This window comes from Peromyscus leucopus, chromosome 15, assembly GCF_004664715.2.
Source record: "Peromyscus leucopus breed LL Stock chromosome 15, UCI_PerLeu_2.1, whole genome shotgun sequence".
Lineage (NCBI taxonomy): Eukaryota > Metazoa > Chordata > Mammalia > Rodentia > Cricetidae > Peromyscus > Peromyscus leucopus.
This window is the reverse complement of record NC_051076.1, coordinates 19403120-19417896: the sequence shown is the minus strand read 5'-3', so window position 1 is coordinate 19417896 and position 14777 is coordinate 19403120. Positions and strand designations below refer to the sequence as shown.

The 14777-nt window shown below is 39.5% G+C and overlaps 1 protein-coding gene across 5 annotated transcripts in view; it reads right to left on the bottom strand.

The window, feature by feature from the left end:
• The window catches only part of Ahctf1 (AT-hook containing transcription factor 1), a 55138-nt gene that overhangs the window by 7528 nt on the left and 32833 nt on the right, over positions 1-14777 (bottom strand). For 4 of the 5 annotated variants that reach the window (XM_028865484.2, XM_028865479.2, XM_037211189.1 and 1 more), the window contains exons 27-33: positions 13234-13426; positions 12169-12372; positions 11161-11581; positions 9289-9388; positions 6253-6347; positions 3675-3856; positions 587-2336 (exon numbers count right to left, since the gene is read on the bottom strand). In XM_028865484.2, the coding sequence (XP_028721317.1) occupies positions 587-2336; positions 3675-3856; positions 6253-6347; positions 9289-9388; positions 11161-11581; positions 12169-12372; positions 13234-13426 (2945 nt within the window). The remainder of the gene's footprint in view (positions 1-586; positions 2337-3674; positions 3857-6252; positions 6348-9288; positions 9389-11160; positions 11582-12168; positions 12373-13233; positions 13427-14777) is intronic. The other variant, XM_037211190.1, reaches the window with a different exon arrangement.

Here is a 14777-nt window from a genome sequence, read left to right as displayed (position 1 = left end):
AAAACAAACCAAACAAACAAACAAAAACTCCCACTAATTTTAGGCACATAACCTGTAATCCCAGCACTTGGGAAGCAGAGGAAGGAGCATCACGAATTCAAAGTAATTCTCAGTTACATAGTGAATTCAAGGTCAGTTTGGGCTACAAAAGACTTTCCCTTGGCCTTTTCTTTTTTGGTTTTTGAGACAGGGTTTCTCTGTGTAGCACCATCTGACCTGGAACTCGCTCTGTAGACCAGGCTGGCCTCGAACTCATGGAGATCGGCTAGGATTAAAGCATGCGCCACCATCACCCAGTTCAACAAGAGTTGTGTTTGAAGGAAAACAAAATTAAGTCACTTAGCTACAAGGCAGAATGAAGAGAAACCTAACAAAATAGAGCCTATGTCAACTGGACTGTGGGATATAGAGGCAGCCAGAATCTCAGGATAATCGTGAATCTCAAAAATCAACTACTTCCTTTTTTCTTTTTCCAAAGGAAAAACAGTGCTTCAAATCAAATAATGAACTCAAATAGCGCTTTTAAACAACTAAATATTAGGCTTGCATTCTAAATAAGATCAAAATGAAAAATAAAATTAAATACCTTTTGCTTTCTTTGGACCCTTCACTGAAGGAGGAGAAAACAAAGGCTCAGCTTTGGGTTCAGAAAAGTCCGTAAACGACATGATCTTTCTAGACCTAGTCCTTGTGCTCCAGGAAGATTTAGTCAAAGCTGCAGTGGCAAGCAATCTTTCCTCATGGTCAGCTGGCTCCTTGTGGGTTGTTTCAGCCTCAAAGTCTGATATTGCTGGTAATGGACCTTTTTTGCTTTCATTTGCAGACTTCTTTGTAGGTTTTTTATTAGAGGTCATCACTATAGCAACTTCCTCATTTGGCACTAAAATGGATTTTTCTAAATTACTCACATTTCTAACTGGGGTGTTCCGTGAAGATCTTCGGACACTTGGAACTTCTCTCTTCTGGGGGCTTGTCTGTCCCTCCACAGCCTTGGTGCCACCATCTTCTAATGGCACTACTTTCCTTGGTCTACCACGTTTCCTAGGTGTGGCCGGCACTTCAAATTCTGTTTGACTCGGTAACCTGGAGGAAGCAAGCTTAGGCTCTTCCATCACACTCGACACACTAACTTCTCTCTCTCCGACCCTTCTTCGTTTTAGAGGCACTGGCTGGTCACTGGGTTCCTCCTCTGGTTTATAGGCCACGTTTTGAGAATCTTCTAAATTAGCATTCCTCATCTTTTTAGTCCCACGATGACTTGCTGCTGCTTTACTAACATTTACATCTTTTACCCTTTTGGCACTTTGTCCATTTTCTACAGATTGAAGTCTTCTTGGAGTCCTTCTAACAGACGAGAGCTTGACCACTGTTCTGGAAGGCGTTTCTTTAGTGGCTGGTGGCTCCCGTGGCTCCCGTGGCTCCCGTGGCTCCTGCTCCACAGTGTCAGGGCTTGCTGGTGTGCCTTGACTAACTTCCCTTCTCTTCCTTCCTCTCCTAGGAGTGAGAGAATTCTGAGGGGTTCGCTGGGTCTCAGATGCTCTGGTTAGAGCAGAACGGGTACTGTCTGGGGACCCAGGAAGCTCTTTCACTTTTCTAGTTCTCCTCTTAGGAGTAACAACTGCTAAGGACTCCTGTTCTTCTGATGTGACATCCAGGTTTTGGGCATGCTGCCTCCGTGTGCGAATTCTAGTAGAAACCATGTCATCACTCTGGCTGGTGTTTGCAGTCTCGGCACTTGTTTCCTTAAGAGTCTTCAGTGTAGATCGTGTTAACTTGGAGGGAAGTGTAACCTTTGGGCCTAGTAAGGCTCCATCTTCATGAACAACCTGTTCCACTGCTGCTGAAGTTGCTTCTTTACTTCTTGTATCTTTAATTACATCCAGCAAGTTTTCTGCAATCGCCACTTGAATTGGTTCAGGCACATATGGTAAAGTCTCTACCTTGTGGGATTCTTGGTCACCAGTTACATCAGATGGCAAGTCTGTAACACGCTCTTGATGATCAGGTTCTACTCGGGACCCAGGTTTCTCCTTGGCTGCTACGTTAGTTGCTTTCGATGACACATTCACTGCTGCAGAGTCACCTGCCTCAGCGTCTCCTTCTTCCCCTTCCAGTATCAAGGTAAAGTTGCTCTGGGCCACACAAAGCTCCCCGTCTACTTCAGCGATGTCACATTCAGCAGAGTCTTTGTCATCGGGCAGGTCACAAAACTGCTGCTCAATAGCATCAAAATTACATTGAAGTTTAAGTGATCCTGAGGGATACAACTCACTAAATGAAAGATTCTTGGCTTCCTCTTCTGAATTTTGAACTTCAAGTTTTTCGTGTCCAATTACCTAAAATAAATTAAAGGTAAGGAACTAGTTAATGAACTATAAAATACATTTTAACCTCAAGCACACAGGATTTTAATGACCATCTCACTCTGTGTGTCCATTTTACAATACAAACTATACTTATGGCATATGCTAATGGGTTTACTTTATAAAATATTCACTTAAGAAATGAAACCTCAGTCAAAATAACTACACAAAAAAGATACTGAGATTATGGTTGGAATTAAACTAGAAATTCCACATTTCCTTAACTTAAAAAGGCAGTACTGATAAAATCTTGAAAATTAAGCTAACAATTCTAAGAAAATTAAAGACATTCTATTATCCAAGAAAAAACTTAACCAGAGAAAAGGAAATAACCCCAAACAATAATTCCCAAATTACCTAACTATCCACACTTTTCTAAACAGCATGATCCCCGTAAGGTTGAAGAACAATTCACCTACATAAGCTCCCTTGGGCTAGACTCAATCTTCTTCCCTTTGCTGGGGTTGCACAAACCATGAAATTCCTAAGGCTGTCAAGTTCAGTACCTCTCCTGCAAGGGTTTGGTGGAAGAAGGAATGGTCCTTGCATTTACCTTTTGGTAAGGGAAGGGGAGAAAAAGGAGGAGGCAGAAAGTAACAGAGAGATCTCCTGACCAAGAAGGAAGACATTATCACCCACCTAGACAAAGACAATTTCCCATTCCCCATAGTGAGCTGATAAGCTGGACACAACCTAGGAATGAGGAGTCCCGTTAGACTACACCCACATTTCTGTTAGCCTTCAAACTGAAGAAACAGGAAATTTAGTGCCATTTATTTTAGGGAGAGAACTTATAAAAGGATGAATGTGGATGAATTTATAAATAGCCCCCTCCCCCAATTCCATACAATTAGATTTCTATGAGTAATTAGAATGATTAGAAGAGCTGGCTTTTAATCTTAAATTCATTTACTGAAAGTTCCCTTGATAATAGAAGGGATTTGGTAAGATTTTAGGAAAGCAGGAAGTACTATCAAGTACTAAAAGAAACCTTTTCTCTAGAGTCTTCTCCCACAGAAATGCAGGGAGACCTTGTTTCACTATATTCACTTATCACCATGGAGTCTAAATGTCAAGTAACCACTATGTTTACTGATAGCTAAAAACCCTCCCTTTAAAGCAAATAAGCAAAAAAATTAAATTGCTAAATTGTGGCTCATAATTATTTGGTTTTTCATAAAAATCAATCTCTTAAAGGTTATTTATGTATCTGTTTCTTGAGGAGATTTTATGTTCTAAGTTTAAGTGATCATCTTTAAAGCCCAACCAGACAAAAACTTGTAAAGCATTAAAAAAAATTAATATTTTTACATGAATTTCTTGAGTATCAGGAGGACTGACAAAAATTTGAGGCTTTTCTTCTGGTAAACCAACAGGTACATCAGCTTCTACTTCATGATCTTCTTCTAGGTTTAAGGTTAGTTTTTGGTCAAGGCTATGTTCAGAGGTAACAGGCCCAGAGCTTTCACCACCTTCAACCATGTTGGTCACAGCTGGAAAAAAAGCAAAAAAACCCAGAATAACTTCTTACATTCCAAAACCAAAAACTTGATTCATACAATCCAGAAACCAACAGGTTCCCTAGACTTGAGAGTATTTGACGACACTGTCAGAAGGTGTTTTTGACCTCTTCTGGAGGAAGCCCTACTCACGGCTCCCCCCATCTTCTTGGATAGTATCAAGTTGAAACAGTATGTACACACTCCCCACAAAGGCAAACACAGAAGAGAAACTTCACACTTAAAAACCACTTGGCCTTCCTGAACTGGTATACACTTGTTGCCATTATTGTGAAAGTTTACTATGATGATAACTAGTCTAAGGGGCCTCAGACTTCCAGAAAAATAGCCACCCTCATTGAGTCATTACAGAGTTCCACAAGAGATCTGCAACTTGGACTCTGAGGTAGCTATAAGGGATGGATGTCTTTCTTTTGGTGGGAAGCATCCAAGTAGGTACAGATGTCTTCTCTGACACTTCCTAAATTTATGGCCCACTTAAAAAGGAAATCCCTTTCATTTTTCTTTTTGTGTAAGTTTTGTATGTCACTATGAGGCTTGGCATTTGTGACTGACACAAAACACAATAACCTCAAGGGGAAAACGGTGTTTATATTTAGCCTAATTAAATACCTCTATACTTTTAACACACAATGGCATTGGTATTCCTAGAATGTAATTATTAATACATACAATGAGAAATGATTTACGCCTGTATTTGGCACCATAACCCACCTCTCCCTCTCAATGCATGAAGCACATCAACCTTTATTCAATAAAAATAAATAAAATATTATAAGTCTGTGTGTGGTCTTTGACCCTCTAAGCTATGTGCACCCAAGAGAAATATGACACTCATTAAAGAAATAAATAACTGACAAAAATATTGTGATCTTACCAAAAAGTAGTTAATCATATCACAGAACATCTTATTCCATGACAGGGTACAGTATTAAAGGACAGGATACTGTGTGGATTACTGCTATGGAAAAAGTCTTAAATACTTGAAAAGTTTTTTCTTTTTTCTTTTGTTTGGTTTTTTGAGAAAGGGTTTTGCTGTGGAGCTTTGGGGCCTGTCCTGGAACTCACTCGATAGACCAGGCTGGCCTCCAACTCAAGAGAGATCCACCCAGCTCTGCCTCCTGGGTGCTGGAATTAAAGGTGTACACCACCTCCGCCCGGCTAGTTTTTTTTCCTTTTAATTAAATGTATTGATCATGTAATGATATTTATAATAGCAGGTAGCATACATTAGCTTTAACTGAGTGCCAAACATTACTCTAAACATTTTACATGAAAATAGTACTTACCAGGCAAAACATACTTAGGAATAGCTCAGTCAGTACAGACCTGAGTTATGAAACCAAAGCAATCTCAATCAGATCTGCACAGTTACAATACTGTCTCCTCTTTCCACAGGTGTGGAAAAACATAACAAAATTGAAGAAAACAACCTAAGTTGGTAACTTCACATGTTAGGAATTTCTCCTAGATTAGTTTACAATAAACATACATTTCACCTCACATTCTTTTAGTTGTTGCTGTTTGTTTTTAAAACAGGGTCTCTATATAAAGGAGTCCTGGCTGTATTGGATTGCCATGTAGACCAGGAGGGCTCAGAATTTATAGAGTTCTAGGATTAAAGGTGTGAGTCACCATTCCCAGTGCATTTCATATTCTTAATCTTGGGGCAAAATTCTCAAGCTCGACCCAGACATTACCTAAACTATGATAGGTCAAAAGATTAATAGTGGGGGTGGGGAGTGGACTCCAGACCTGGGTAACCCATCAAAGCACAGTGTTAGGAAGATTAAACAAGCTAATACATATGAAATGTGTCTGGGAATAGATAGTCCATGTCTGCTTTCCCTTGATCTGACTGGAATACACAGAGTAAAAATACCATCTTCTAATTTGTATAAAGTAAAACTAACCATATTAAAATTTTGAAGTATTTAATAATATATTTATTGATTTCCCTGAATAAACTGCTACAAACTGGTCATTTATTTTGCTATTCCTTCCTGTTCCAAAGGAAAGTATGAAAGTCTGTTCACAAAATCCAATGAGATTCCTACCCCCCCACCCCCACCTTATTTTGTCCTGAGACAGGGTTTCTCTGTGAAACAGCCTGGCTATCCTGGAACTCACTCTGTAGACCAGGTGGGCCGTGAACTCAGAGACCGTCTGCCTCTGCCTCCTGAGTGCTGAGATTAAAGGCATGCTCCACCGTGGCCAGCTGAGATTCCTATTCTTAAGTGTCTCTTGATATTCTTAGAATGCTTTTACTCCAGGGAAGCTGGCCAGAGGTGAAGAATCGAGAAAAAGAAAATCTAATACTATCCTTTTAAGCACTGAAGTCTTAATTCCAAACACTAAATGATACATACATTCATCGTGGTCTGCTCTTATTGTGGAGGCTTGGCTTTCAACAGACACTATTCCATCCAAAACTGATGCCTTGGATCCTGAGGTGGGGGTTTTCCTTGAGAAACAGAAATGCACACTTGAGTGTATGAGACCCACGCTACTTTGCTATGAAAACCAAAACTCAGAAGCCACTATCAAGCATGGTTTAGGTTTTATAAAATTTACAAGAGAATTACTGTTGCATTTGTTTTTCCTGCTTTCTTTTTACTTTTTTTGTAACAACAGTATGGCCTTAAAAGTACAAATAAAATGGTTCCTAAGTGTCTCAGTATATAAATTACATTTCAGGCATTTAAAAATAATCAGTAGCCGTATTTTTCAAATCAGTCTGTCAGGTGTACAGGATTTCCTATGACTTGGTAGGCACAGCATCAGCTCTTTAATGCTAACTGGAAATATTAAGGTAACTGACTCAGAATGGACAACAAATGAAAATAGTTGTAAACTATCCTGACAGTCATTTGTCACTGGCTTTCCCCTAAGTCCCAACTAAAGCATGCTAACTTTTAAAACAGAACAAACACTATATTCCCAAGAAAGCAGTTTCTGAAGTACTTATTTGTAGGTGTTTGTGAGGTTATCTTGACAACTAGCTTGCCAAAATATTGATATTCACCTAGATTCTCATGGAAACTAACTTTTCTGATTTGATTGTTTGCTTTTTGGCTTTTTTTGTAACTGGCCATCAAACCTACCAAAATAAGTAACATTTTTATTAAAATGGAACATTACAAAATAAGCAATTAAAAAAAGATCAAGAAAATCCTTTATTTCTTCTACTTTTTATTGAAGTCCTGGAGGATTCCAGTTATTGAATTTGTACTCTCAGCCGAAAACACGTGACTAAGTTTGACAGAGGTGACTGTTGCCCTTTATTTAAATAGTGGCTGCCTTTTAAGCCACAGCTGTCTGAATCAGCAACTGCAACTCCACCAGCAGCAGCGGATAGGCCACAAGGGCTGTACTAGAGGGAAATCTGTTCCCTCAGGCTCCAACTACATACGAAGGGAACTTCAGTTCTCTCCCCCTCTAAAGAACCCAAGATTCAAAGGTTAAAGTGGAATGCTGCTCTTCAGAGGCAGAATAGCAAGTAGCTCACCTCCTCTCCTTGCTCACGTCCTTCAAAAAGCCCACATGCTTCTCCTCGCCCCTCCTTATAAACCCTTTCTCACCTGGCTCCTCCCCATCACTTCCTGTCTGCTAGTTGCTGACGCAGCCTCCTGACCACAGGTGAATTTTATTTAATCAAACACATCTTTGCATCATCAAACAAACTTTTCAGAGCATAAACGAAAGTAACACACCTTGAAATAATATCCTCCAGCAGATGTGGATAGCTTGTGATGTCATACTCATTGCTTGCTCATAAAGTAAAGAATTATTCTTGTGTCTTGTAAAACCATGCTTTATGTGGGGGCTAGTTGTATCAAACTTAGCTTATTATTTCTAAAATTAAAGCTGTCAATGTTTTATATCCTCTACAACAGTGCTACTCCAAGTGCAGAACTAAAACTAAGGTGATGAGTAGCTTCAGTGATCATACTAATTGATTTGGGAAGCTGACTTTCAATAATGGAAGCAGTAGGTTGGTATATATTTAATGTAACCTTACAATTGACTATAATCTAGGAACTAGAACTGGTTTGCTAGACTGGTTTTTTCCCCTCACTACTAGAGACAGACTGACCTGGAATTCACATTCCTCCTCCTTCAGCCTCCCAAGTGCTAAATTACAGTTGTGAGCGACCATATCTAACTAAACCAGGTTTCAGAAAGCAAACGCTGACATACATCATCTGGGATACCTTGGCTTTGCGGGCATTAGAAACATACTATTTTCAAATGAACATAAGAAACATGTGTTTTGGTCTTTTTTTTTTTTTTTAACACAAGGTCTTACTATGTAGCTCTAGCTATCCTGGAATTCACTATGTAGACCAGTCTGGCCTTTAACTCTCAGAGATCTACCTGCTTCTGACTCACAAGTGTTGGAATTAAAGGGGTGTGCAAGCATGCCTGGCATTTTTGGGTCTTCTATCACACTCAAATAGGAATAAAACTGTCTTAGGAGGTGGGAGGTGAGGACACAGATTGGAAGAAGGGATAGGGAATGGACCAACTGTCTAAATCACCTTCTTTATGTTCTCTTTGTGTGTGTGTGTACACCTGTGTACAGTTGCATGCACATGGAGGCTAACTTCAGATGTCTGATTTCCATCTTTTTTTGTTTTTGTTTTTTTGAGACAGGGTTTCTCTATGTGTAGTCCTGGCTGTTCTGGAACTTGCTCTGTAGACCAGGCCGTCCTCAACTCACAGAGATTGCCTGTCTCTGCCTCCTGGGTGCTAGGATTAAAAGTGTATGCCACCACTACCTGGCCAAGTCCACTTTATTTTTTGAGACAGGGTCTCTAACTAAACCTGGAGTTCAATGACTGGCTAGTGTGGTGGACCAGTAAGGACCCAGGATACTCCTTTCCTTCCTTCCTTTTTTTTTTTTTTTTTTTCCTGAGGAAGGTTTCTTCTGTCTTGGCTGTCCTGGAATTTGGTCTATAAACCATGCTTACTTTTGCCTCCCAAGTATGGGATTAAAGGCATGTGCCACCACTGTCCAGACCCAGGATCCTCTTGTGTGTCCAGAACTGGTACTCTAGGCATACACTATGATTTTATATAGATGCTGAAGAGCTGAACTCAGTCTCCAGAAACTGGAGTTTATACACAGCTGTGAAGCATCTCATATATATGGGTGCTGGGAACAGAACATGGGAACTATGAAGAACTGCAAGTGCTCTTAAATAAGCCATCTCTCCAGCCCGGTTTACTTGTAAGAGTGTCTAATGAGATCAGAGGCATCAGATCCCTGGAGCTGGAATTGCTGGCAGTTTTGTGCTCCCCGGTGCAGGTGCTTGGCACTGAAGTTGGGCCCTTAGAAGAGCAGTCCACACTCTTAACCAATAAGCTACTATCTCTAAGCCCTCAGTGTTCCATACACTTACCTTCCAGAGGCTGAGGACACACACAGAGAAGCTTCAGCTCTTTGGACAGGGCTTAAATGACTCAATTCTGAAGATGCCTCCACTGCAACTTCTCCAGAGCCTGGAAGACAGACAGGTAAGGTCATGACAAATGTATCACCATCATTTAAGGAAACTGCTGGGCCTACTTCTTTTGTTCTAATTTGTTTTAATTCCTTGGCATCGGGCTGTTAGCATTTCCTTCTAATTCTTTAGGCCTAGCTCAAAGGCCCCCTCTTAACTTCCCAGTTCTCATTTTTGGTGTAACACATGGTCTCCCTAAACTAACTTAATCCTCAATATCCAAAGAGATAGTTGAGGGGAGAAAAAAAAAAAAAAAAAAAAAAAAAAAAAAAAGCAGAAGCATAAAGCTACATGCTTAGTTTAGATTACAAACTATGTTTAGAAGCTGGGCTAAGATTCAAACTTAACCTATTACACTCTAGGGCTTATGTTATATCCCTTCAAAATAATTGCTATTTGAGACTGCTTAATATTGTAGGAATAACTAATGAAGATTCTGCTATGAATATCCTTATCTAAGGGTGACCATTTTATTTTAGTGGAATACAGCACATTGAAAGAGAAAGCAGCATAAAATTCTAGACACATTTTCTATTGATGAGTCCAATCCTAAAGGTCTTAGAATAATTAATGTCTATGTTTGCTAAAGACAGCACAATATAAATATATTCACTCATCTGTTACAAAACCTTCAATCTGCCTAGGCTAAAAACATGAAATACAATCTACTTATGACATCCCCCACCCCCAAAGTCAGGGTTTTTCTCTATAACAGCCCTGGCTGTCCTGTAACTCTCTCTGTATACCAGGCTGGCCTCAACCCAAACTCACAGAGATCCATCTGCCTCTGCCTCCCTATTGTTGTGATTAAAGGCGTGCGCCACTACTGCCTGGCCAGATTATTTTTTTTTTTTTAATTTTTTTTAAGGAGGTAAAGCTTCATATATCCCAGGCTAGTTTCAAATACTATGCAGCCAAAGAGGACTTGGAACTTGGTTTTTCTGCTCTACGTCTTGAGTGAGATTCCAGTTCTACTATGCCTGTGTAATTTGGTGCTGTGTGATTGAAACCAGGGCTCAAAGCACACTAGACAAGCACGCCATCAACTGAGCTACATCCATCCCCGGATTTTTATTGTATGTATTTAGTTTTATAGAGCTAAAGAAATACCTTCCATAAAGTTGCCCCCCACCCCATTTTAATGTTGTAAAATAGGCATTTGATCTATCAATTCTAAGCCTTTCCGATGTTCACTTGGCCCCTATCCCAGAACAGTATTAACCAATGTCTGTCTTCAGAGTCCGTCCACTACAGTGTATCTACTAGATACAGGAAGTACTGTATCCAGTGCACTCACCACTCAAGAGTCAACAGCTAGCACTCCCTGCAAGGGGGGGGGGGGAGGTGATTTTTCTACTAGAGCACATACTTGAAGGACTCTTATGACCCTCGTGTGCTTATTTCGGAGGTGAGGGCAGAGAGTAGAATCAAAATTACAGTACTCATGAATGTATGAAGTTGGCACTATTACTTCTCATAGTTACTGGAAATCCTTCAAGGTAGACTACAGCATGTTAGGTCCCTTCCTTAAACACTACTACTGTTGTTTTCCAACTGTCATGGCTAAATAAAAAGGTAGCACATACAAGTTCTCTTGTCATCAAATGTCTTAGCTACTTATGAAAGAACACAAGGCATTTTCCTAAGCTGATATAAAATTTACTTTGTCTAGGACCTAGTACACTGTGAGAAAAAAAAAATTGTTTAGCCTGGATACTTTCCTATGGTAGAAAATATTCTATTATGAAATTATGTATTTAAAGTTCCTACCCATTTGTTTCTCCACAGCCGAAGGAGTACCTTCTGAATTAAACAAATCTTTAATATTCGCCTTGTCAGTTTGTAGAGTCGAATTAGTAGTTACTACTTCAGTGGAAGCACTTGCTGGCTTGGGGGACACAAAAACACCATCTTCCAAGTCTTCGGGTGACGGTGCATCATGATATTCTAAGGAAGTCTGGTCTGATCTGGTTGAAGCAATGCTGTCTTCTTTGCTCACATCCAGTTTCTCCAGACGTCGGGAGTGGGTGTCCAGCGACCCTGCAACCACTTTCTGATGGCCCTTTATAGGGATATCCAGAGGGAAATAAGGGTTTTTATCACCGGTCTTCATCCATTCAGTTTCTGTTGGGAGCTCACATTTATGGAAAGATGTACTAACAAATGCTTTTGCATTACGGTCATCTGTAGCCTGGGATTATGAAAAGGAAATGAAAGCATCAGAGTCCCCAGCTATCTATCCCAACCACACCCGCCCTTTCCACACTTCATAGTTTTTTTTGACCTTTCTTAATTACAATTCATTTGTTTCAAATCAAATTTTTTTTAGCTGTGTAACTAAAAGTGAATTGCTGTTTACATTTCTCTAATCAGTATCAGCAATTAAGACAAAATACAACGTACAGATAATGAAAAATCATCAAGTGGGTAGATTTCTATTACTATTAATTAAAGTGGAATTCACAGACACTCTTTCTATATATAAAGCAATTAGACAAGGAAAGCAACAAGATTCTGGATGAAAACCAAACCATTAGGAAGTCTATGTAGCCCAGTGTCACTTCTGTCACCAATACGCAGCTCCTCAGCCTTTTAATAGCATAATAGTAAAGTGCACACGTGCGCGCACGCACACACACACTTTTACTTGTAGAAGATATATATTGGCTTAGTCCATGTTCTAGAAGGTCCCCCCGCCAGGATTATTTTGTAGTTTCAAGACTATCCATAAGATTGCATACAAAACAAAAAAAACCCTGTGCTGTTACTCAAACTTACTCTCTCAGTCCAGTGTGTGCTCATGCCTTCTTCCATGAAGGAAATCCTGGTTTCTTTAAGTCTGAAAGGTGGAGTGAGGGATCTTCCAGGCGACAGAGAGGGAGATGCCAAAGGTGTTGTTCGAAGACCAGATCTAAGGATGGATGGGGGCGTAAACTCGGCAAATCCAGAAGAAGTGGCCGAGAGAGCCAAAGATTTAGCTTTCTATGAGGAAGAGCAAGGAGAATCCCATTATTAGTGCTTGTAATTCACACAAGGGCAGACAGTAATTTCAAGGCATATATATTTCTATCTTCAAAAAACAAGCACAAAATTTTATTTCAGATTGGTGGGAAAAGAAAAGATTCAATTAGAACTTTTTTTTATACTCTTTCTAAAGGCCTTGACTTTTTCCTTTTTAACTAATAAAAAATACTATATGCAAAAATACTTGGAAAATGAAAAAATGTGTTTGCCCATTATTATTACCAGTCATTCCAAGTGTGGGTTTGTTTCCCTCTTAGTAATTTAGCAAGTGTGGTGGAAGAACAGCCTTTTCAAGATCACCTTATAACAGAAGTTCAAAGTAAAGCAAATAAAAATAAGCCTAAAACCAAAGTACTTGGAAAAAAAATATAAACATGATTATCACCAATAAAGTATATGTGTATATCACTCAAAAACCTGAAAGCATTTTATAAAGGACATTTTATGATACTCATGTACAGATTTATATTATACTCTAAATAGTACTTTGAAACTATAAGCATAGCCAGGTGGTGGTGGTGGTGGTGGCGGCGGCGCACACTTTGAATTCCAGTACTTGAGAGGCAGAGGGAGAGTTCCAGGCCAGCCTGGTCTAGAGAGCGAGTCCTAGCACTGCCAGGGCTACACACCAAAAATCCCTCAAAACAAAACAAAACAAACCTGAAAAATAAATACATGAAAGAAAGAAAAAAAAAAAAAAAAAAAAAGAAAAAGAAAGCAACGCATTTGACCACCCATAGTTATGCCATACACAGGTTAATTTCTCTGTGCTAATTGAAAAATGCTAACTCCGCAGGACGACAGACAGGTAATACTAACCTTAACTACAGGAGGAGTTTCAAGTAAAAGTAATTCTGAAGGCCTGGAGGTATTTTGATGTGGCCTTTTTAACTGTGAGCTTAATGGCAATGAACTGGATAGCAAACATAAAGGAGATCTTGTTGGACTTTGGTGAATAAACTCCAAACACTGAGAAGGCTGGGGGATAGGATGAACAACCAAGTCCAGTAATCTGTAATTAAATAGAAAAAGTTAGTAACTTTTTTTTTATTAGTTTCAAAACAATCACTCATATTTGTGTGCTCACTACCAAACACCGTACCATGTAAACAATGTTAGGCAGGTATAGTAATGTAATAAAAATGAGAGCATTAGTTTTAAAAGTCTGAAGTTCTTTCAAAAGCAAAAGGGAATTAGGAATTGTAGACAACAATTTAAGAACAAAAAACTTCAGTAACCCATTTTCCCTTTACATGAAATTTCAACATCCATGAAACATCTTCAGGTCACAATATCTTGTGGACCACTTGTACAGGTGGTTCTTCCCATTATGTTTTAGTGAACGCATGTAGCCAAGAATGGCCTTAACTCCTTATCCTGTTGCTTTTACCTCCCAAGTGCAAAGATTATAAGCATATACCACCACTCTCAGTTTATGGTCAAAATGTTTAGTGATAAAACCAGCATCATCACCAATCAGTCGAGGACACGCTTTCAATCCCAGCACTTAGGAAGCAGAGGCAGGTGGGTCTCTGTGAGTTAAAGGCCAGCCTAATCTACAGATTTGAGTTCTAGAATAGCCAGGGCTGTATGGAGAAAACCCTGTCTAGAAAACATACACACAAATCTACAGATTGAGTTCTAGAATAGCCAGGGCTACATGGAGAACCCTGTCTAGAAAACATATACACACACACACATCCCAAAACAAAAAATAGCATCATTTACTTCCTCCAAAATCAAGGGTGACCTCAGCTGAAAATGCTCAGAAAAGTGTGACCTGCTTTGCTGCTGCCAGAAGTAAGAAATCCTGGTTGATGTGTTTTCCTTGGAATCCCAGTCTTTTGGTTCAACTTCTCACTATTAGAGGGGGCACCAAACTGTTACTCAGTGGGGGAATATTGGAAGAAACCAAACCTGTGCCCCCCACACACAGATGACTAAAATTATACTTTTAAAATTATTTCTAATTAGCCGGGCGGCAGCGGTGCACGCCTTTAATCCCAGCACTTGGGAGGCAGAAGCAGGTGGATCTCTGTGAGTTCGAGGCTACCCTGGGCTACAGAGTGAGTTCCAGGACAGGCTCCAAAGCTACACAAGAGAAACCCTGTCTCGAAAAACAAAACAAAACAAAAATCTAATTAAGAAATGTTATAAAAGATATACTAAACATCACAGTAGGTCTTGGGATTTCCTCAAGTTTTTTTGATGTGTTCCAAATACAAATGGACTTTCTAGTATATATATATAAACAAGGCAAACAACAGAAAACCACAAGGTAACCCTTATAAAAATGCCAGAGTTGACTGACTAGGGAATGTATTCATTTTTCTGAGAAATCACAGTTACAGTTAATAGGATCT